This window comes from Heterodontus francisci, chromosome 10 (genome assembly GCF_036365525.1).
Source record: "Heterodontus francisci isolate sHetFra1 chromosome 10, sHetFra1.hap1, whole genome shotgun sequence".
NCBI lineage: Eukaryota > Metazoa > Chordata > Chondrichthyes > Heterodontiformes > Heterodontidae > Heterodontus > Heterodontus francisci.
Genome location: NC_090380.1, coordinates 78,392,954 through 78,414,481, shown reverse-complemented (window position 1 = coordinate 78,414,481; position 21,528 = coordinate 78,392,954). Strand labels below are relative to the sequence as shown.

General features: G+C 45.0%; 1 protein-coding gene across 3 annotated transcripts in view; it reads right to left on the bottom strand.

The window, feature by feature from the left end:
• cfap91 (cilia and flagella associated protein 91) overlaps positions 1-21,528 on the bottom strand; it is a 255,903-nt gene that overhangs the window by 28,124 nt on the left and 206,251 nt on the right. For all 3 annotated transcript variants that reach the window (XM_068039945.1, XM_068039947.1, XM_068039946.1), the window contains 3 exons: positions 5,173-5,321; positions 3,303-3,394; positions 1,646-1,822 (listed from right to left, as the gene is read on the bottom strand). In XM_068039945.1, the coding sequence (XP_067896046.1) occupies positions 1,647-1,822; positions 3,303-3,394; positions 5,173-5,321 (417 nt within the window). In that variant the 3' untranslated portion in view covers position 1,646. The remainder of the gene's footprint in view (positions 1-1,645; positions 1,823-3,302; positions 3,395-5,172; positions 5,322-21,528) is intronic.

Below are 21,528 nucleotides of genomic sequence, written 5' to 3'. Positions count from 1 at the left end.
ATTTTTTTATATTATAAATGTTATTTATATATATCTTAGTAGTGGTTAAGAATTTACTTTTTCTAATTAAACAGTTAATTTGTTGATTTAAAGACTCTTGGTTTGGTTAGCCTCATTCGGGGGATTAATAGATGGTTCAATTTGGCTGGGTCTTCCTTTAATTTGGAAAATTTAAAATGATATGTTCGGCGATCTGTGGACGGATAGGATTGAAGAAACAGTGCGTTTCTCCCACCACAATCAGAATCGTATATTTTGATTGGGGGCTTTGACTGGAGCGGTCGGTCGTAACAACGTGGTATGGGAGGCAAGGGCTTTGCTTCATGGGCCACTGACACCAGTACTGGAGAAAGAGGGAGCTGTTCCATTGGAATGGGCACCACTTAAATCAGACTGGGACCAGTGTTCTGGCAAATCAAATAACTAAGGCAGTGGATAGGGCATTAAACTAATGAAAGGGTAAATTCAAAAACAGCAAGGTAAATGTCAAGGCTGTAGACCAGAGTAGTGATTTTGAGTAAAAATAAGCAGTGAGTCAGGAAGGGAGAACTTAACAAAGGTAATGGATCATTAGTGACTAAGGTGACATCAGGGAAAAATAGAAAAAAAGTTAAAGCTAAAAGCATTATATGTGCTCAAAGCAGTTGCAAATAAAAGGTGAATTAATAGCACAGATATAAATTAATACAAACATACAGATTAGGAGCAGAAGTAGGCCATTCGGCCCGTCGAGCCTGCTCTGCCATTCAATAAGATCTTAGCCTATCTGTTTGCGTTTCGAATTCCACACCCCCATCTACACCTGATAACCTTTGATCTCCTTGCCTAATGGGTTTGATTTAATAGTCATTATAGAGTGTGGTTGGTAGAGTGGCCAAGGTTGGGAAGTAAATATTCCAGTATATTTTCCTTATCGAACAGATATGCAAAATGGAAAAAGTGGGGGGGAGGAATGATAAAGGGTGGAATAATGACAGTAGCGATAAAGGATCTTAGCTCAACAATCATGATGTAAAATCAGTTTGGGTGGAAGTAAAACAAGGGGGAAGAAAACACTGGGACTAGTTGATATGATCCCTAATAATAATAATGGGCCTATTAAAGGCACATTAGGCCTCCACCCTATCACAGACTTTCCCTTTTGTTCTTCCTGCCTGCCTCTGGACCTGTTACAAACCCTAACTTTTTCCAGTTCTGAAGAAAGGTCATCAACCTGAAATGTTAACCGCTTCTCTCTCTGCACAGATGCTGCTAGACCTGCAGAGTTCCTTCACTGTCACTGGGCCAAAATCCTGGAACTCCCTTCCCAACAGCACTATGGGTATACCTGCCCCACATGGACTGCAGCAGTTCAAGAAGGTGGCTCACCAACACCTTCTCAAAAGCAATTAGGGATGGACACTAAATGCTGGTCTAGCCACATGCCCACATCCCATGAAATAATAAAAAAAGAGTATTTCTACCATTTTCTGTTTATTCCAGACTTCCAGTGTCTGCAGCACTTGTCTTTTGTAAAAATGGGATGAGTTCTATAATAGGTGTGCGATCTACTCGGCCATATTGCTTCCCAGGTGATTCGATTGAATAGTACCCCAGTCTCCTTTCCTAATTGCAGATGCAGATTTAAACCTTCCCAGTTCCTCACTTTATGATTCATATGTCTTCATCTCTTTCTCAACCTCGGTCAGTGCAGCCTTCAAAGCATCTTCTGCGGCACTGCTGGATGCTAATACCGATGGATCTGCATCTGCCATGATAAGTTCAGCCTCATTATGAATGATGCGGTGGGCAGCAAGGAGATGCCTACTTTGAAATAGTTTTACTGTTGGAGGAAAATGAGAAATATTTCATGAATGATTCTTTGTACATGTCTGAAATTTGAAAGCAGAACTAACAGTATTTATAAAACCTTTCCTAATAACTACGCTTACTTAAATTATTTTTAGTTTAGTGCATTAAGAAAAATGCCCACTTCTAGCACTATGAAAGAAAGCAGCTGCATTTGCCCACAGTAATCTACCCTTAAAATTGGTGTCTTTCATATATAATAGTAAGAATTAAAATCTTTGAGTTTTATTTTACAACGTTTCTCACTAATTTTATTGGGACTATTAGCACCAAACAGTCCTACTCACAAAAGAACAATGTGTGATTCTTGGACCTTTACTCCTGCCTTCATATTTGGTTTATCAAATTCAAAACTATGGTTCACCAAAAATTCAAAATAGGGGCAATTATTAAAAAAAAGTGTTGGATGAGAAGTAAAAATGGTGGAAAATATAAAATGTAAAAGGAGGTGAGGGCTGCTGCATGAAAAAGTTAAGTGCTTTCCCAGCACTGCTTGTGGACCAGGAGGAGCAGGAGTGCTTCCATTCAGCCCACCCTGTTATTTTAGTTTTTAGAGATACAGCACTGAAACAGGCCCTTCGGCCCACCGAGTCTGTGCTGACCATCAACCACCCATATATACTAATCCTACACTAATCCCATATTCCTACCACATCCCCACCTGTCCCTATATTTCCCTACCACCTACCTATACTAGGGGCAATTTATAATGGCCAATTTACCTACCAACCTGCAAGTCTTTTGGCTTGTGGGAGGAAACCGGAGCACCCGGAGAAAACCCATGCAGACACAGGGAGAACTTGCAAACTCCACACAGGCAGCACCCAGAATTGAACCCGGGTCGCTGGAGCTGTGAGGCTGCAGTGCTAACCACTGCGCCACTGTGCCGCCCTATTTATCTCTGCAGTGATCGGACCCCACCCCTCACTTCCGATCCAATGTCCCTGGCCCCCCCACCAGTTTTTTCTCCTTCTCCCTGATCTCTTCAGCCATCCATCTACACCACCCCAACTCCCACCGCCCACCACTCCCCTCAATCAATGCCATCTCCCAGTCCACCCCATCAATGGCTGATCTCACCCAGCCCCTGTGGCAATGGCCCCGTGAATCCCGAGCTCTTTTGGCTCACCCATTGATGTCCCCCCAACCCACAATCTCTCTCAGCCTATCATCATTGTTCTCTTCACCTTGAACCCTCCCAGCAATGTTTTTCTCCCTGCTCCTCCTTCCTCTTTGCTCTCAGGTGTAGCCCGGTGCCCTGCTAACTGTGGCCAAGAAAAGGATTCTAAAAATGGTAATCGGGTCATGCCGTTAAATTCAGCAGGACCTGAGGGAGAACTGTGCTTCCGGGTTTCTTGACGGCAAAACTGCCACTTCCACTTCCTCCCATCCTCCCAGTAAATAATGGGGCTAATGTTTCTCATTCTCATTCCACACATTTTAATATTTCTTACCTCTGTCCCTCATTATTATTTTGTGTGCTTCTGGAATTAGGAAGCTGTGGACCAATTCTGAAACAATCTCTTCTGATTGTAAATGGGTCCGGCTAATGAGAAAATGAAAAAGGTCAGATTACTGATTAACAGAATAAATCACTACAGGAGCAAAATTTGGATCCATAGCACTTGTTTTTGGGCACACTAGTGCCCTTGGATGAACAAAACAGCATCTGCTGTGCGCACTTGCACTTCTGCTTGGGTCATACTGGACACCATATTGGTGAGAGTGTTAATGTGCATACAGTGGGAATCTGCTGGAGTATTTAGAGTAAGCACATCATGATGTCAACTGGCGTGTAGTACTGATTTGCTGCCAGTGCTGTCATTTTGCAGCACAACATTCCAGCTAACTCCCTCTCAATCATATATGGTTGAACATGTGTTCAGCAGGAAGGATCACCAGTGTGACTTAAGGGATCATCACCTACTTCCAAGTTAGTTGCTGATTGATTTCTACTGGCTGTTTCTACTATTGTAGAAGTGTTGGGTGGTTTTCAGAATTGTTTAATGTTGCCAAGTCTACAGAAAGTGGTGTGGCACGTGCTGAAGAATTTTGTTCTGATTTTAAGGCTTCTGAACAAATCAGTTGTTTTCTGACATGGGTTCAGTAGTAAACCTTTCATTTGGAATACAGCATGACTGGGAGTATAAGAGGCAGCAAAGAGCAGGGAAAGCTGCTGGAGGAGGGGGAAGAATGGCTCTGATCAGGAGCCCATAACTGCCCAGAGTGTTTAGGGAACAAGTCTGCTATCTGAAGCAAGGAACAGTGTCAGACATCTACAGTTCAGTAAGGAAATCCTCATTGAAATCTGACACCTGCTGCAGCCACAATTGTAACCTCAGAAGAGTGTGGACCACATTGCCAGTGACTGAGATAACTTTTATGTATTGGATTTCTTCCAGGCTGAAACTGGAATATTTACAACATCTTAGTTTGCCATCCACTCTTGTGTAAGGGAGGCCACTGTGCACTCTATTCAGATAGAGCTCAATACATTTCATTCTCTCTTGCCAGAGAGTAGCAGGTGGAACAAGCATGTGGCTTTGTGGGAATTGCGGGCTTTCCCATGGTGCAGGTGTCATTGACTGTATAACATAGCTTTGCTGGGGTCGCATGTTAACATACCTGATGCCTCTGCAATCTTTGTTACCATGCTCCTAGGAATAGAAAACTATGCAGTACTGCAGAAAGTAAAATGAGTTTGTCTAATTAAAAAATATTCTTGATGTAACTGCATGATAGAGAGGTGGTGAACAGACAGAAAGCAAAGATTAGAGGTAAATGTTCTTTTTCAAACTAGCAATGAGTAATGGGATTTTCTGCTGGTATCTCTAAATGATTTGCTAAGTACAAGAGGAATTGTATTAATCTTCTGATACCAAATTAGAGGAAATGGCAAACTGTGAGGAAGAATGCAGGAGATTGCAGATGAGCATATACAGGATCGAGCAGAAACAGTTCAACAGAGAAATATGAAGTAGAATAGCTTGAAAAGAACACGAGTATATCCTAAATTATAAAAAATTGTAAATAAGGGATGAACAGAGATTTGGGTGCACATATAATATCTTTAAAAGTGGGAATGCAGATAGAAAAGGCCACAAACGCAAATGATACTCTGATTCAACTTTTGACTTTGTCTTTTGAACATACTCTTAAAATGCCCTCTGAAATGGCCTAGCAAGCCACTCAGGTCAAGGGCAATTAGGGATGGGCAATAAATGATGGCCTATCCAGCGATGCCCACCTCCCACAAACAAGTAAAAAAAGTCACAGTTGACCAAGTTTAAATGCACAAAACAAGTAATTAAAATAGCTACATACTGTTGTTCAATTTCATAGGCAACATCATTGATTTCATCAGCCATTTTGCAGATTTCTTGACGTGCTTGATCCTCTGCTGTATCTTGCATGGACTTCAATAAGATGTCTTCCAAATAAGAGTCCACTGTGGTCTGGTGCACTTTTACAACCTGCACCAGACAAGGATAACAGAAGATCACTTGAATTATGATATTAGTTTGGGGAGAGAAGCGAACAAAAAGTTAACAATTTCTTTACGGAATTCTCACACCTCCCAACTTCTTTGACCCAGAAGCTGGACAGTAAACCTCTAGGCCTGGAAATTGGGCTCCATGGCACTACTGGTGCCAATGCTATGAAAGCCCTGAGGTCAGCAAATGGCATGGTGCTCTATGCTGGGAAGGGTGCTAGCATGCACACACCAGAAGCATCAGGAGTGCTCATATTGTGACGTAAGCTGCTCTGGCTGATTTGACACAGTTTTGTGCATCCATACAGGGAGACCAGAGAATTTGATCACCTATCCTCAGGGTCTGCAAGATGACCAACAAATGGAAATGAGATTGCAGAGAAGGAAAGCTCTGCACAGAGGGAGGCGGACTGTCACAGAATGTCCTACCCACCACAGGTTTTCAGGGAGCACTTCTCCTATTTCCACCTCACTCAGGAGCAATGCCTAAGGTGCCTGATTCAGCAAGGAGGTGGTCACAAAACTGTCATCTCCAACAGGCTCTGCACCCTCAAACCAGGGCAAGGGCAGTGCTGCCAGTGACTGTCAAGGTCACAGTTGAAGTAAACTCCTATGTGACTGGATCATTCAGGGTGACATAGCGAACATCTCCCAGTATACATCCATTGCTGCATCCAGTAGGTGACGGAGGCCCTGTATGTGAGGAGAGGCGATTTCATTGTTTCCTCTCTAAGCAGGATGTGCAGCCATGTGGATTTTCCAGGACAGAAGGGTTTGCAATGCTGCAGGGAGCCACTGACCATACGCAGGCCCCCATGTGAACCAGGAGAAGTACAGGAACTGCAAGGGCTACCACTCCAATAATTGGCAATTGGTGCACAACCATGCACAAAGCATTTTGTTGGTGAATGCTTGCTATCCTAGCAGCAGCCTCGATGCCTTTATCCAGAGGCAGTCTGCTGTTCCCGCCATCTTTGGGCCACTAGGAAGAACCATCAGAGAGAAGGGATACCTGCTCCACCATCCAGAATGCAATGAAAGCCATGCTGCCACCAGAAACATCGTGGAGCAGACCATCAGTGTGCTTAAGCCACAGTTTCAATGCCTGTAACAGTCAGGAGGAACCCTTGCAGTGCTCTTCAGGGAGAATATTAAAGTTTCTGGTGGTCTGCTGTGTCCTCCACAACATCGCTATCACGGCGCAGGCATTGCCACCAGGCATCTGGAGACCTCCGGAGGAAGAGGAGGAGGCACCCAGGACCCTTTTGCTCCTGGCAGACTGTCCGGGAGTGCCTACTCAGACTCTGCTTCCCTTAGGTGATCATCCCTTGCTATCATGCCTCCACGATTCCCCATCTTCCCACCCCTCTGGGATGCCCCATCAGAGTGTTCTCTTGGCCAAGATCCTGCAAAAAAAGACACGAACAAAAACTTTTCCACAACAATTTTGTTTAATTGGACTTAATTGAACTATTCACATTTGTGCATTCCTTTTTAATGCTAGTTTGGCAGGTGCCTTTGCCTGGCCTAGTACTCCTGAGTGGAATGCCTACCTTCCCTTACCATTTTTCAGGCCCCCCACCTCCCAGCCTGTCCCCAGAGGACTGGAAAATTTCAAGCCCATGGTTTCTCTCCTCCTGTCAACCTCCAGCACTGCATCTGTCAACCTGAGAGCCCCCCTCTCTTCCATGTTTTTTTTTCTGCTTCCACGCAGCCAATCTCACTTCAGGAAGTCAGAAGCCACTTTCTTAATGAGTCAGTACTCCTTTAAGAGGGACAGGCTGCCTTGACGAGCCTGCTACTTGTCCCCATGTTGAGCGTTCAGCTCAATGGGTTGAGCTCAGCTGAATGCTACAGTCGGGCAAATGAAAGGCAATACAAAGTTTGCATGCTGCCCGCCTCAATGGGAGTGGGCACAGGTAAATCACGAATCGCAATCCCTTCACCCAAAAATGGGAGCAGACAAATTTTTAGATCTTAATTTTAACAGTACTGGGCCTGCACAAGGCACATTTTGGGTTAGATTCAATGTCCAAACCTTCCTCTCCTCAACCCTTTTCCCTAGCCATACTCTACTTGGGTGATTGTCAGAGTATCCCATGAAAGTAACTGATTTACATTTCAGTCCTGTGATGCACTGTGGTTCATTAAACTAAAGGGATATTGTCTCTGTGAATAAGTGTTAACACTAGATTGTAAACAGAACATTTAATGGGAGATAAGCCAAGTCCAAATTCTGTCAGTCCAAAATGTAAATATTTTACCATAAACTAGCATATCTCACATTGCACTACTTGCAGTGAAATGAAAGATAATGGGCCAGATTTTGCTGGGGCAGGGCATCTCACAGCATGCCCTGTTAATCTCTTTGCACACATTTTAAAACATTTGCTAGAAGTGAGCTGTTAACTGAGCATCAAGAGCAACAGGGCATCTGGGAAGTTATTGAACAGGACAAATCATGTGTCTCCTTAAGCAATGAGATTTAAGGATTGAGAAATAAAAGAATAACTGATGAGGGTGAATTATTGTGGGTGAATTCATAGAGTGGGTGAACCCAATGTCAAATCAGGTACAGAAAGAGAAATAGAGGGAAAGAAAGATTGGTTAAAGGGGGAATGAAAAAATACAGATAGGAAAAATAAACTTTCAGATTTGGTGTTTTTAATATCTCCTAAAACAATTCACAGGTTGAAAAAATGAGACTTCATACTTTCTGGGCAAGAGAGGTTGATTGACAGTCATTAACAATGATCACATTTGTTAAAAAGGTACTTGTGCTGTTAATTGTAAGTTGTAACATTTTGTGGTACATCTAATGGACAAGTAATTTGCAAATGTAGGAACTTCATAAATCACAGGGAGGTTAAGTGCAAGATGTCTTTTTGTGACTGCTGACCCACAGCTACAAGTTGATTCTTCACTGGCCTTTGAAATGGCCTAGTAAGCCACTAAGTTGTATCAAACCACTACAGAAAAGTTAATAAGAATAAAACCAAACAGACCATCCAGCATTGACCTAAGCACCAGAAATGACAAAGGCACAATCTGCCCAGTTAACTCTGCAAAGCCCCCCTCACAAACATCTGGAACTGTGCCAAAATTGAGAGAGCTGTCTCAGACTAGTCGAGCAACAGCCTGACATATCCAAATTCGATGGACCATACCCTACAGCCAATGTCCCAGACTCCTCAATCGCCATCCCTGGTATGTCTTGGCCCACCAACAAGACAGACCCACCAGAGGTAGCAGCACAGTAGTATACAGTCGGGAGGGAGAGGCCCTGGGAGTCCTCAACATTGACTTGGGGCCCACGAAGTCTCATGGCTTCAGGAAAAATATGGGTGAGAAAACCTCCTGCTGATTACCACCACCACCCTCCCTGAGCTGATGAATCATACTCCATGTTGAACATCACTTGAAAGAACCTCAGACAGTAGCAAGGGCACAGAATGTATTCTGGGTGGGGGACTTCGATGTCCATCACCAAGAGCGGCTCAGTAGCACCATTGCTGACGAAGCTGGCTGAATGCTGAAGGACGTGTCTGCCAGACTAGGCCTGTGGCAGGTGGTGAATGAATCAACACCAGGGATATACCTACTTGACCTTGTCCTCATCAATCTACCTGTTGCAGATGCATGTCCATGACAGTTATTGGCTGTCCCTCGATTCGAGGATGACGTCTACTCAAGGTCGCTTGTTTCTGCCATGGGTACTCAGTTGACTGAACAGGCCGATTCTTGACCCGCAATATTTGGGCACATGGGGCAGGACGTCCCATGAGGTAGTGGGATCTGAAGTGCAATGTTTGCTTCCTTTTCTTTCCTTCTCTGCTGCGCTCTACCTCATCATTAAGGCATTGCAGCTTGATGGACATGTTGTCACCATTTTGAACAATTGGTAGAAAGCTCCTCCCAGTCATCAACGTCAATGTTGCCTCATTTCAAAGAGAGCTTCAGAGTGACTTTAAAGCGTTTTCTTTAACTTCCCTGGAACACTGGCCATTTGAGAGTCGAGAAAACAAGACCTGGTAGGGGAGATGGTTTTCCATCATTGGGCACAGTGTCCAGTCCATTGAAGTTGGTTTTGCATGAGTTTCTCCTGAAAACTTGTGGAGCTGGCTTTAAGAAGGACACTAGCGTTTATATAAAAGTAAAATACTGCCGATGCTGGAAATCTGAAATAAAAACAGAAAGTGCTGGAAATACTCAACAGGTCAGGCAGCATCTGTGGAGAGAGGCCCCAAACACTCCTTCCAGGTGAAGCAGCTATTTACTTGTACTTCCTTCAATTTAGTATACTGTATTCGCTGCTCACATTGCGGTTGCCTCTATATTGGGGAGACCAAACGCAGATTGGGTGACCGCTTTGCGTAACACCTCTGCTCAGTCCCCGAGCTTCCAGTCACTTGCCATTTCAAGAACCTACCCCACCCCCCCCCCTCACCTGCCCGATACACAGTCCAGATCTCCCTGCAGTACAGGCATGTGGTGACAACAACTGTTCTGTACACTAGGACTTTTGTTGACTTATGGAGGTCTTTGTTGTCAAACACTTTGCTGTCTTAGTTTGTAGAAGGCTGAGCTGGTGCAGCTGATCCAGTGTTGGATCTCCTCATCAATGGTGGCCTTTTGAGAGAAGTGGCTGCCAAGGTATGGGAAGTGCTCAACATATTCCAGAGTCTCTCCTTCAACATATATGGGAGGTGGAATATTTGGCTGACCAGTTGTGGGTTGATATGAGTTTTGTTTTGGCAACCTTCAAGGGCAGGCCGAGTCTCTTGTATTCAGAATTGAGATCAAAAGCAGCTTGCAAATCTAGTGCAGTGTGGGCAATAACACTGCAGTCATCCGCAAACTGTGGATCATGTGTCTCTGGTGGTCAATTTAGCTTTGGCACAGAGGCGACTGAGGTTAGAGTTTTCCATCTGAGTAGTATTTAATACTCACACCAGAGGGCAGCTGATCTTTCACGAGGTGAATAGCCACTGTCGGGTAGATTGTAAATAGTATAGGGGCGATCACACCGCCTTGCTTGACCTCGGTCTGGATTTTGAAGGAATCTGTTTCAGATCTCCCACTCAAGACAGTTGCAGTCATATCTTCATGGAGCAAGGGGAGGCGGTGGTGTAGTAGTAATGTCACTAGACTAGTAACCCAGAGCCCTAGGCTAATGCTCTGGGAACATGGGTTCAAATCCCACCACGGCAGATGGTGAAATTTGACTTCAATTAACAAAATCTGGAATTACAAAACTAGTCTAGTGTTGATCATGAAACCATTGTCAATTGTTGTAAAAACCCATCCGGTTCACTAATGCCCTATAGGGAAGGAAATCTGCTGTCCTTACCTGGTCTGGCCTACATCTAACTCCAGACCCACAGCAATGTGGTTGATTATTAAATGGCCTAGCAAGCCACTCAATTGTATCAAACCACCACAAAGTCTAAGAAAAGGAATGAAACTGGACAGACCACCCACCATCGACCTAGGCACCAGAAATGACAATGGCAAACTCAGCCCTGTCGACCATGCAAAGTCCTCCTTACTAACATCTGGGGGCTTGCACCAAAATTAGGAGAGCTGTCCCATAGACTAGTCAAGCAGCAGCCTGACATAGTCATATTCACGGAATCATACCTTGCAGACAATGTCCCAGACACTGCCATCACCATCACTGGGTATGTCCTATACCACCAGAGGTGGCAGCACAGTGGTATATAATCAGGAGGGAGTACCCCTGGGAGACCTCAACATTGACTCCGGACCCCGTGAAGTCTCATGACACCAAGTCGAACATGGGCAAGGAAATGTCCTGCTGATTACCACCTACCGCCCCACCTCGGCTGATGAATCAGTGCTTCTCCATGTTGAACACGAATTGTGAAGAAGCACTGAGGGTAGCAAGGGCACAGAATGTACTCTGGGTGGGAGAACTTCAATGTTAATCACCAAGAGTGGCTCGGTAGCACCACTACTGACTGAGCTGGCCGAATCCATAGCTGCTAGACTGGGCCTGAGGCAGGTGGTGAGGGAACCAACAAGAGGGAAAAACCTACTTGACCTCGTCCTCACCAATCTACCTGCCGCAGATGCATCTGTCCATGACAGTATTGGTAGGAGTGTAGGAATGACCACCGCATAGTCCTTGTGGGGACAAAGTCCTGTCTTCACACTAAGGGTACCCACCATCGTGTTGTGTGGCACTACGTGCGTGCTAAATGGGATAGATTTCGAACAGATCTAGCAACTCAAAACTGGGCATCCATGAGGCGCTGTGGGCCATCAGCAGCAGCAGAATTGTACTCAACCACAATCTGTAACCTCATGACCTGGCACATCCTCCACTCTACCATTACTATCGAGCCGGGTGGCCAATCCTGGTTCAACGAAGAGTGCAGAGGGCATGCCAGGAGCAGCACCAGGCATACCTAAAAATGAGGTGTCAGTCTGGTGAAGCTACAATACAGGACTACTTGCTACACAATACAGGACTACTTGCATGCCAAACAGCGCTAAGCGATCCCACAACCAACAGGTCAGATCTAAGCTCTGCAGTCCTGCCACATCCAGTTGTGAACGACAGTGGACAATTACACAACTGACAGGAGGACGAGGCTCCACAAACATACCTATCCTCAACAATGAGGGAGACCAGCACATCAGTGCAAAAGAAAAGGCTGAAGCATTTGCATCCATCTTCAGTCAGAAGTGCCGAGTGGATGATGCATCTCAGCCTCCTCCTGATGTCCCCAGCATCACAGATGCCAGTCTTCAGCCAATCCAATTCACTCCGTGTGATATCCAGAAATGGCTGAAGGCACTGGATACTGCAAAGGCTTGGGCCTGACAACACTCTGGCAATAGTACTGAAGGCATGTGCTCCAGAACTAGCCGTGCCCCCAGCCTAGTTGTTCCAGTACAGCTACAACACTGACATCTACCCGGCGATGTGGAAAATTGCCCAGGTGTGTCCTGTGCACAAAAAGCAGGTCAAATACGACCCAGCCAATTACCACCCTACCAGTCTACTCCCAATCATCAGCAAAGTGATGGAAGGGGTTGTCGACAGCGCTATCAAGTGGCACTTGCTCAGCAATTTGACCGAGGGTGGCATAAAGGCGCCCTAGCAAAACTGAAGTCAATGGGAATCAGGGGGAAAACTCTCTGCTCGTTGGAGTCATACCTAGTACAAAGGAATATAGTTGTAGTTGTTCAAGGTCAATCATCTCAGTCCCAGGATATTACTGCAGGAGTTCCTCAGGGTAGTGTCCTAGACCCAACCATCTTCAGCTGCTTCATCCATGACCTTCCCTCCATCATAAGGTCAGAAGTGGGGATGTTCGCTGATGATTGCACAGTGTTCAGCACCATTCGCGACTTCTCAGATACTGAAGCTGCCCGTGTCCATATGCAGAAGGACCTGGACAACAACCAGGCTTGGGCTGATAAGCGGCACGTAACATTCGTGCCACACAAGTGTCAGGCGTGATGATCTCTTATAAGACAGAATCTAACCATCTCCCCTTGAAATTCAATGGCATTACCATTGCTGAATCCCCCACTATCAACATCCTGGGCATCACCATTGACCAGAAACTGAATTGGACCAGTCTAACAAACTTTATTGAATTTTCGAGGAGGTGACTAGATGTGTAGATGAGGGTAAAGCAGTTGATGTAGTCTACATGGACTTCAGTAAGGCTTTTGATAAGGTCCCGCATGGGAGATTGGTTAAGAAGATAAGAACCCATGGGATCCAGGGCAATTTGGCAAATTGGATCAAAATTGGCTTAGTGGCAGGAGGCAGAGGGTGATGGCCGAGGGTTGTTTTTGCGATTGGAAGCCTGTGACCAGTGGTGTACTGCAGGGATCTGTGCTGGGACCCTTGCTATTTGTAGTGTACATTAATGATTCAGACGGGAATATAGGAGGTATGATCAGTAAGTTCGCAGATGACATGAAAATTGGCAGTGTTGTAAATGCTGAGGAGGAAAGCCTTAGGTTATAAGATGATATAGATGGGCTGGTAAGATGGCAGAGCAGTGGCAAATGGAATTTAATCCTGAGAAGTGTGAGGTGCATTTTGGGAGGACTAACAAGGCAAGGGAATATACAATGGATGGTAGGACCCTAGGTAGTACTGCGGGTCACAGGGACCTTGGTGTACTTGTCCATAGATCACTGAAGGCAGCAGCACAGGTAGATAAGGTGGTTAGGAAGGCATATGGGATACTTGCCTTTATTAGCCAAGGCACAGAATATGATCAGGGAGGTTATGATGGATCTGTATAAAACGCTAGTTAGGCCACAGATGGAGTACTGCGTACAGTTCTGGTCGCCACACATGTGATTGCAATGGAGAGGGTGCAGAGGAGATTCACCAGGATGTTGCCTGGGCTGGAGCATTTCAGTTATGAAAAGAGACTGGATAGGCTCGGGTTGTTTTCCTTAGAGTCGAGAAGGCTGAGGGAGGACATGATTGAGGTATACAAAATTATGAGGGGCATAGATAGGGTAGATAGGAAGAAACTTTTTCCCTTAGCGGAGGTGTCAATAACCAGGGGGCATAGATTTAAGGTAATGGGCAGGAGGTTTAGAGGGGATTTGAGGAAAATGTTTTTCACCCAGTGGGTGGTTGGAATCTGGAACACACTGTCTGAAGGGGTGGTAGAGGCAGGAACCCTCACAATATTTAAGAAATATTTAGATGAGCACTTGAAACGCCATAGCATACAAGCCTACCGGCCAAGTGCTGGAAAATGGGATTAGAATAGATAGGTGCGTGATGGCCAGCATGGACACGATGGGCCAAAGGGCCTCTTTCTGTGCTGTATGACTCTATGACATAAATGCTGTGGCTACAAGAGCAGCTCAAAGTTTGGGAATTCTGTGGTGAATAACTCACCTCCTGACTCCCCAATGCCTGTTCACCATCTACAGGCATAAGTCAGGAGTGTGATGGAATACTCTCCACTTTCCTGGATAGGTGTAGCTCCAACAACACTCAAGAAGCTCAACATCATCCTGGACAAAGCAGCCAGCTTGATTGGCACCCCATCCACCACCTTCAACATTCACTCCCTCCACCACTGACGCACAGTGGCAACAGTGTGTATCATCTACAAGATGCACCTCAGCAACTCACCAAGACTCCTTCGACAGCACCTTCCAAACTCGCCAGCTCTTCCACCTGGAAGGACAAGGCAGCAGATGCATGGGAACACCACCACCTGCAAGTTCCCTTCCAAGCCACACACCATCCTGATTTGGAACTAAATCGCCCCACACACCATTCTGATTTGGAACTATAACGCCGTTCCTTCACTGTTACAGGGTCAAAATCCTTCAACTCCCTTCCGAACCACTGTGGGTGTACCTACAGCTCAAGGACTGCAGCAATTCAAGAAGGCAGCTCACCAGAACCTTCTCAAGGGCAATTAGGGATGGACAATAAATGCTGGCATAGCCAGTGACCCCCACATCCCCCGAACGAATAAAAAATAAAACAAAATTGCAGGATTGTGATGACGTTTCTTTGGAGCACAATCCTCAGAGCTTCACAATTTGCAGAGTCAAATGCTTTAGTCAGGTCAATGAATGCAATGAAGAGTTCCTGATAGTGTTCTCGACATTTTCCTGGATTTGTCGGGAAACAAAGACCATGTCGGAGGTTCCTCTGGAAGATCTAAAGCCACACTCTATCTCTGGGAGGATTTCCTCAGTCACAGGTAGTAGGCAATTTCAGGAGAAGGCATGTCAGGATTTTCCCTGCTATAGACAAGAGGGACGAGGCAACTACTGCGATTAGTTTCCACAGCGTGATTTATCTCCCTTCTTGAAGATAGTTACAATTGTCACATTTCTGAAGTCGTGGGTGGTGGGGGTGTGGCGGTGGGGGAGTTCTTTTTCCTGCCAAGTCCATAGGATCAGTGCATGGAGTCTTTAAAGACCACAGCTGGAATACCATTGGGGCCGCAGGCTTTGTAGTTCATCTATTTGATTGCTTGTTGCATCAATGAGGGTCCATCCACGGATTCCAACACAGGATACCGGGGGATAGCCTGAAGAGTATCAGCTGCCACTGTGGATTCACAGTTGGGGAGTTGTTCAAAATATTCTTTCCAGCGTTGACAGATAGAATTGTCATCCTTAAGAGAGACACCATCCTGTGAGCGAAGGGGATTTTGGCCATAGGACCTTGGTCTATAGATAGCCCTGGTGGCTTCAAAAAAGCTTTGCATGTCATGATGGTCGGCATATTGTTGGATCTCTCCAGCTTTCTCTTCCCACCACCTTGTCATTTATCTTCCAGATTTGTCTTTGGGTGTCAGCCTTGAGCTGTTGGAAGGCTGCCTTCTTGACTTGCGATCTTGGGTTGTTCTGCCAGGCAATGAAGGCTGCTCATTTTTGTTCCAAAGGTCATATATTTTAACATCATTTTTTGTCAAACCAGTCCTGGTGACAATGATCTGAACACAGGAGTCTCTTACAGCTGACTTTATTTGTTCCCACTGTTCTGAAATTGAGTTGGTTGCATGAAGATATTCCAGATTGGTTGTGAGCTGCACTTGGAATTCCTCTTTTCGGTTGGGCTCCTTTAGGGCTAAGACATTGATCTTCTTCCTCTTGGACTTTTGGGTCTTGTGATGGTTTGGTGCTAGGTGGATGTTCATCACCGATCGAATAAGTCAATAATCTGTTCAGCAGGCATCAGTTCCCTGCATGGATCAAGTGATACAGACATCATTTAAACCTTTGACTTGACAGTATAATTCAAAACTGGGCATCCATGAGGTGCTGTGGGCCATCAGCAGCAGCAACAGAATTATATTCAACCACAATCTGTAACCTAATGGCCTGGCCTATCCATCACTCTACCATTATCATCAAGCCAGGGATCAACCCTGGTTCAACAAAGATTGTAGGAGAGCATGCCAGGAGCAGCACCAGGCATACCTAAAAATGACATGCCAACCTGGTGAAACTACAACACAGGACTACATGCACGCTAAACAGCAGAAGCAACATGTTTGTATAGAGAAGAGCTAAGAAATCCCACAACCAACAGGTCAGATCAAAGCTCTGCAATCCTGCTACATCCAGCCATGAATGGTGGTGAACAATTAAAGTAGCTGGAGGAGGAGGCTCCAACAACATCCCCATCCTCAATAAATGGGGGGGATGCCCACTATGTCAGTGCAAAAGACAAGGCTGAAGCATTTGCAACCATATTCAGCAAGTGCTGAACAAATGATCCATCTCTGCCTTGTCCTGAGGTCTGTACCATCATAGATGCTAATCTTCAGATAATTCGATTCACTTCACTCCTTGTGATTTAAATAAATGGCTGAAGGCACTGGATACAGCAAAAACTATGGGCCCTGACAACATCCCGGCTATAGTACTGAAGACTTGTGCTCCAGAACTAGCAGTGGCCTTAGCTAAGCTGTTCCAGTACAGCTACAACACTGGCAACTAGCCAACAATGTGGAAAATTGCCCAGGTATGTCCTGTGCACAAAAAGCAGGACAAATCCAATCCAGTTAATTACACAACATCACCGCGCCCCCCCCACCCCCCTACCACCCTTGACCCTTACCAGCCCAGATCAGTCTACTCTCCATCAGCAAAATGCTGGAAGGTGTCGTTGATAGTGCTAGCAAACGGCACTTGCACAGCAATAATGTGATCATGGATGCTCAGTTTGGGTTCTGCCAGGGCCATTTGACTCCAGACATCATTGCAGCCTTGGTCCAAACATAGACAAAAGAGCTGAATTCCAGAGGTGAGGTGAAAGTACTGCCCTTGACATCAAGGCAGCATTTGGCCAAGCGTGGCATTGAGGAGTCCTAGCAAAATTTAAAGCCAATGGGAATCAGAAAAATCTCCACTGGTTGTAGTCATACCTAGCACAAAGGAAGATAGTTCTGGTTATTGGGGGCCAATCAGCTCAGTCCCAGGACATTGCTGCAGGCGTTCCTCAGGGTAGTGCCTAGGCCCAACCAACTTCAGCTGCGTCATCTATGACCTTCTCTCCAACATAAGGTCAGAAGTGGCGATGTTTGCTGATTGCACAATGTTCAGTACCATTCGCAACTCCTCATGCTGCCTGTGGGAACCGACTGCTTCAGTTAGACCTGGATATCATTCAGGCTTGGGCTGATTGGCAAGTAACATTGTGCCACTAAAGTGCCAGGCAATAAGCATCTAGCCATCTCCCCTTGATGTTCAACTGTTTTACCATCGCTGAATCCCCCACTGTCAGCATCCTGGGGGTTACCATTGACCAGTAAATTAACTGGTCCAGTCATATAAAAACCGTGGCTATAAGAACAGGTCAAAGGCTAGGAATTCTGTGGCTGCAACTCACCTGACTCCCCAAAGCCCCTCCACCTACAAGGCACAAGGCAGGATTGTGATGGAATACTCTCGACTGGCCTGGATGAGCACCGGTCCAACAGCACTCAAGAAGCTTGGCACGATCCAGCACAAAGTAGCCTGCTTTGGCACCCCATCCACCACCATAAACATTCACTCCCTCCACCACCAGTGCACAGCGACAGCAATGTGTACCATCTACAAGATGCACTGCAACAACTCACCAAGGCTCCTTCTAAACCTGTAACCTCTACCATCTAGAAGAACAAGAGCAGCAGGCACATGGGAACACCACCACCTGCAAGTTGCCCTCCAAGCCACACACCATGCTGATTTGGAATTATAGCACAGTTGCTGGGCCAAAAACCTGGAAAGCCCTAAAGGCACTGTTGTACCTACAGCAGAGGGACTGCAGCAGTTCAAGGCAGCGGCTCACCATCACCTTTGAGGGTAATATAGGGAAGGGCAATAAATACTGGCCTTGCCTGCAATGCTCGCAGCCCAAGGACAAATAATAAAATGATGGAGTGGTGCAAATGGCCAGCAACTTGTGACAATTGGAAATTCATGGGGTATCTCTTCCTTGTTACAAGTTTCTGGTCTTTTCTTTGCATATCATTCGTGTATCATTCAGACTTTTTTCAGCAAAATCTGGCCCCATGCTATCTTGTAACATATGGGGATAACATCAAGGCTTCTGATTTATAATGACCGAAATACATTTGTGGTAAATTAAATTGTGGGATTTTTGCTGGAACTTGAGATTGAATTTAACAACTGTTCAGTATTCTGACAAAACTGTAAATAAGTGGTCTTTATATAAAAACATGTTCCAAATAATTTAGTTTTTACCCTTAGAATACAAAACAAGATGGTATGCAAATATCAATTGCATGTAGAAGTTTGGGGGTGAAATTTCATGTGGAGGTTTATTTGGAAAATTCCATCCATTTTGCTGATGTCTAGTTACACTCCAATTTCCTGCCAATCTTATCAACTGTACTTGACTCTGATGAGAACACAGCTGGGAGTAGAGTATAAAAACAGAAAGTGCTGTAAATACACAGCAGATCTGGCAGCATCTGTGGCAAGAGAAGCAGAGTTAACATTTACTGAGTTAACTGAGTTCCGATGAGAAGTCATGGACTGAAATGTTAACTCTGCTTCTCTCTCTACAGATGCTGCCAGACCTGCTGAGTATTTACAGCACTTTCTGTTTTTATTTCAGATTTCCAGCATCCGCAGTATTTTGCTTTTATTATGGGAGTAGAGCATGCTGTTTTGATTTCTCTATTTCAAACAGGATATTAGGTTATTGGAGTACAGAGAAGGGCTACATAGTTTATTCCAAAACTAAAGGGAATTATATATCAGGAAAGACTGACTTCAAAAATAGACTGAGAGATAGATATGATTGAGGTCTTTCAAATTATGAAAATCTTGGACAGATTGGATTAAGTAAGCTTTTCTTCCATGTATAGAATTTAAACACATTAAAAAATTATACCAAATAGAAGAAAATGCAGACGTTTTTTAGCGTTGGAAGCAGCACAAAGAAGGTTTACTAGACTAATACCTGGAATGGGCGGGCTGTCTTACCAAGAAAGATTGGACAGGCTAGGCTTGTATCTGCTAGAATTCAGAAGAGTAAGAGGCGACTTGATTGAAACATATAAGATCCTGACGGGTCTTGACAGGGTGGATGTGGAAAGGATGTTTCCCCTTGTGGGAGAATCTAGAATTAGAGGTCACTGTTTAAAAATAAGGGGTCGCCCATTTAAAACAGAGATGAGGAGAAATCTTTTCTCTCAGAGGGTCGTGAGTCTTTGGAATTCTCTTCCTCAAAAGGCGGCGGAAGCAGAGTCTTTGAATATTTTTAACGTAGCGGTAGACAGATTCTTGATAAGCAAGGGGGTGGAAGGTTATCGGGGGTAGGTGGAAATGTGGAGTGATCTGTTCAGCCATGAACTTATTGAATGGTGGAGCAGGCTCGAAGGGCTGAGTGGCCTACTTCTGCTCCTAATTCGTATGTTCATATGTCCCTATGTAATGAAAAGGGTGGTAAATGTATAGAATAGAATACTGGAATTGATGATTGAACATGAAACCTTTGTGGGTTTATAGAAGGAACTTTTTGTTTTTTCAAATTTTGTTTTGATAATGCTTCTGTAATGCACTGTGGAACCTTTATTTTATTAAAGGTGCGATACAAATGCAAGTTGATGCTCTTGTTATAGACGGGTTCTTGTTAACAGATCGAATTCAGCTGAAACTGTTACTATGTTTCTATATCCTGAGATTGAAATGACTTGGCCTTTTCAAACTACAACCATCTTCCAGTATTGGATGATTTTTCCCTTTGACAGCCAATTGGCATCAGTTTTTCTAGGCTCCTTGGTGTCATATTCAATTGAACACTGGCCTGATGTCCAGGGAACTGATTTTTCATTTCTCCTCTGCCATCTAACTATTGCATTCATCCGGCTCAAGACTGTTATGCGATGTGGAGCTGTGTGGCTCTGTGAGAACCCAAACTTGAGTATTAGTGAGTAAGTGTCACTTGATGACACGTGTAACGACTCCTCCACTGCTCCAAAGTTGCAAATTGCTTCCTCTGTTACTGTGACCATAATTCATTATTCCTCTTTGTAGCCTTAGACATGATTGACCACACCATCTCCTGCAACATCTCCTACACTGTCCAGCACAATGAGACTCCCCTTGTTTGGTTCCACTCTTATCGATCTGATTGTAGCCAGGGTATCGCCAATAATGGCATCTCATCCTGCTCCCACACCAGAGACCCCCAAGGATTTATCTCTTGCCCAGTCATCATCCTCATCTACATGTTGCCCCATGGTGAGATCGTCCTCTGATGTGAGGTGAGAGTGACTGCCCATGACATCAAGGCAGCATTTGGCTGAGTATAGCATCAAGGAGCCCTAACAAAACTAGAGTCAATGGGAATCAGGGAGGAAACACTCCGCTGGCTGCAGTCATACCTAGTGCAAAGGAAGATGGTTGTGGTTGTTGACGGTCAATCATCTCAGTTCCAGGACATCACTGCAGGAGTTCCTCAGGGTAGTGTCCTAGGCCCAACCATCTTCAGCTGCTTCATCAATGACCTTCGTAAGATCAGAAATAGGGATGTGTGCTGATGATTGCACAATGTTCAGCACCATTCGCGACTCCTCAGATACTGAAGCAGTCCATATAGCAAGATCTGGACAACATCCAGGCTTGGACTGATAAGTGGCAAGTAACATTCGTGCCACACAAGTACCAGGCAATGACTATCTCAAACAAGAGAGAATCTAACCATCTCCCCTTGACATTTAGTGGCATTACGATCGCTGAATCCTCCACTATGAACATCCTGACTTGGAACTATATTTCCTTTTCTGCACTGTCACTGGGTCAAAATCCTGGAACTCCCTTCCTAACAGCACTGTGGGTGTACCTACCCCACATGGACTGCAGCGGTTCAAGAAGGTGGCTCCCACCACTTTCTCAAAGGCAATTAGGGATGGGCAATAAATGCTGGCATAATCAATGATGACCACATCCCACGAATGAATTAAAAAAAAAAACATGTATACTGATGACACCCAACTCTAACTCTGTGCCACCTGCCTCAATCTCTCTGCTACCTCTGTGTTGTTTGACATTTAATCTTGGATGAGCTGCAATTTCCTCTAGCTAAATACTGGGAAGACCGAAGCTTTGGGACCTAATTTTAACTCTGTGCAAGTGGGTGGGTTTTGAATGAGTTAAAATCTCTCAATACCTTCTGTCAAGCTAAACCA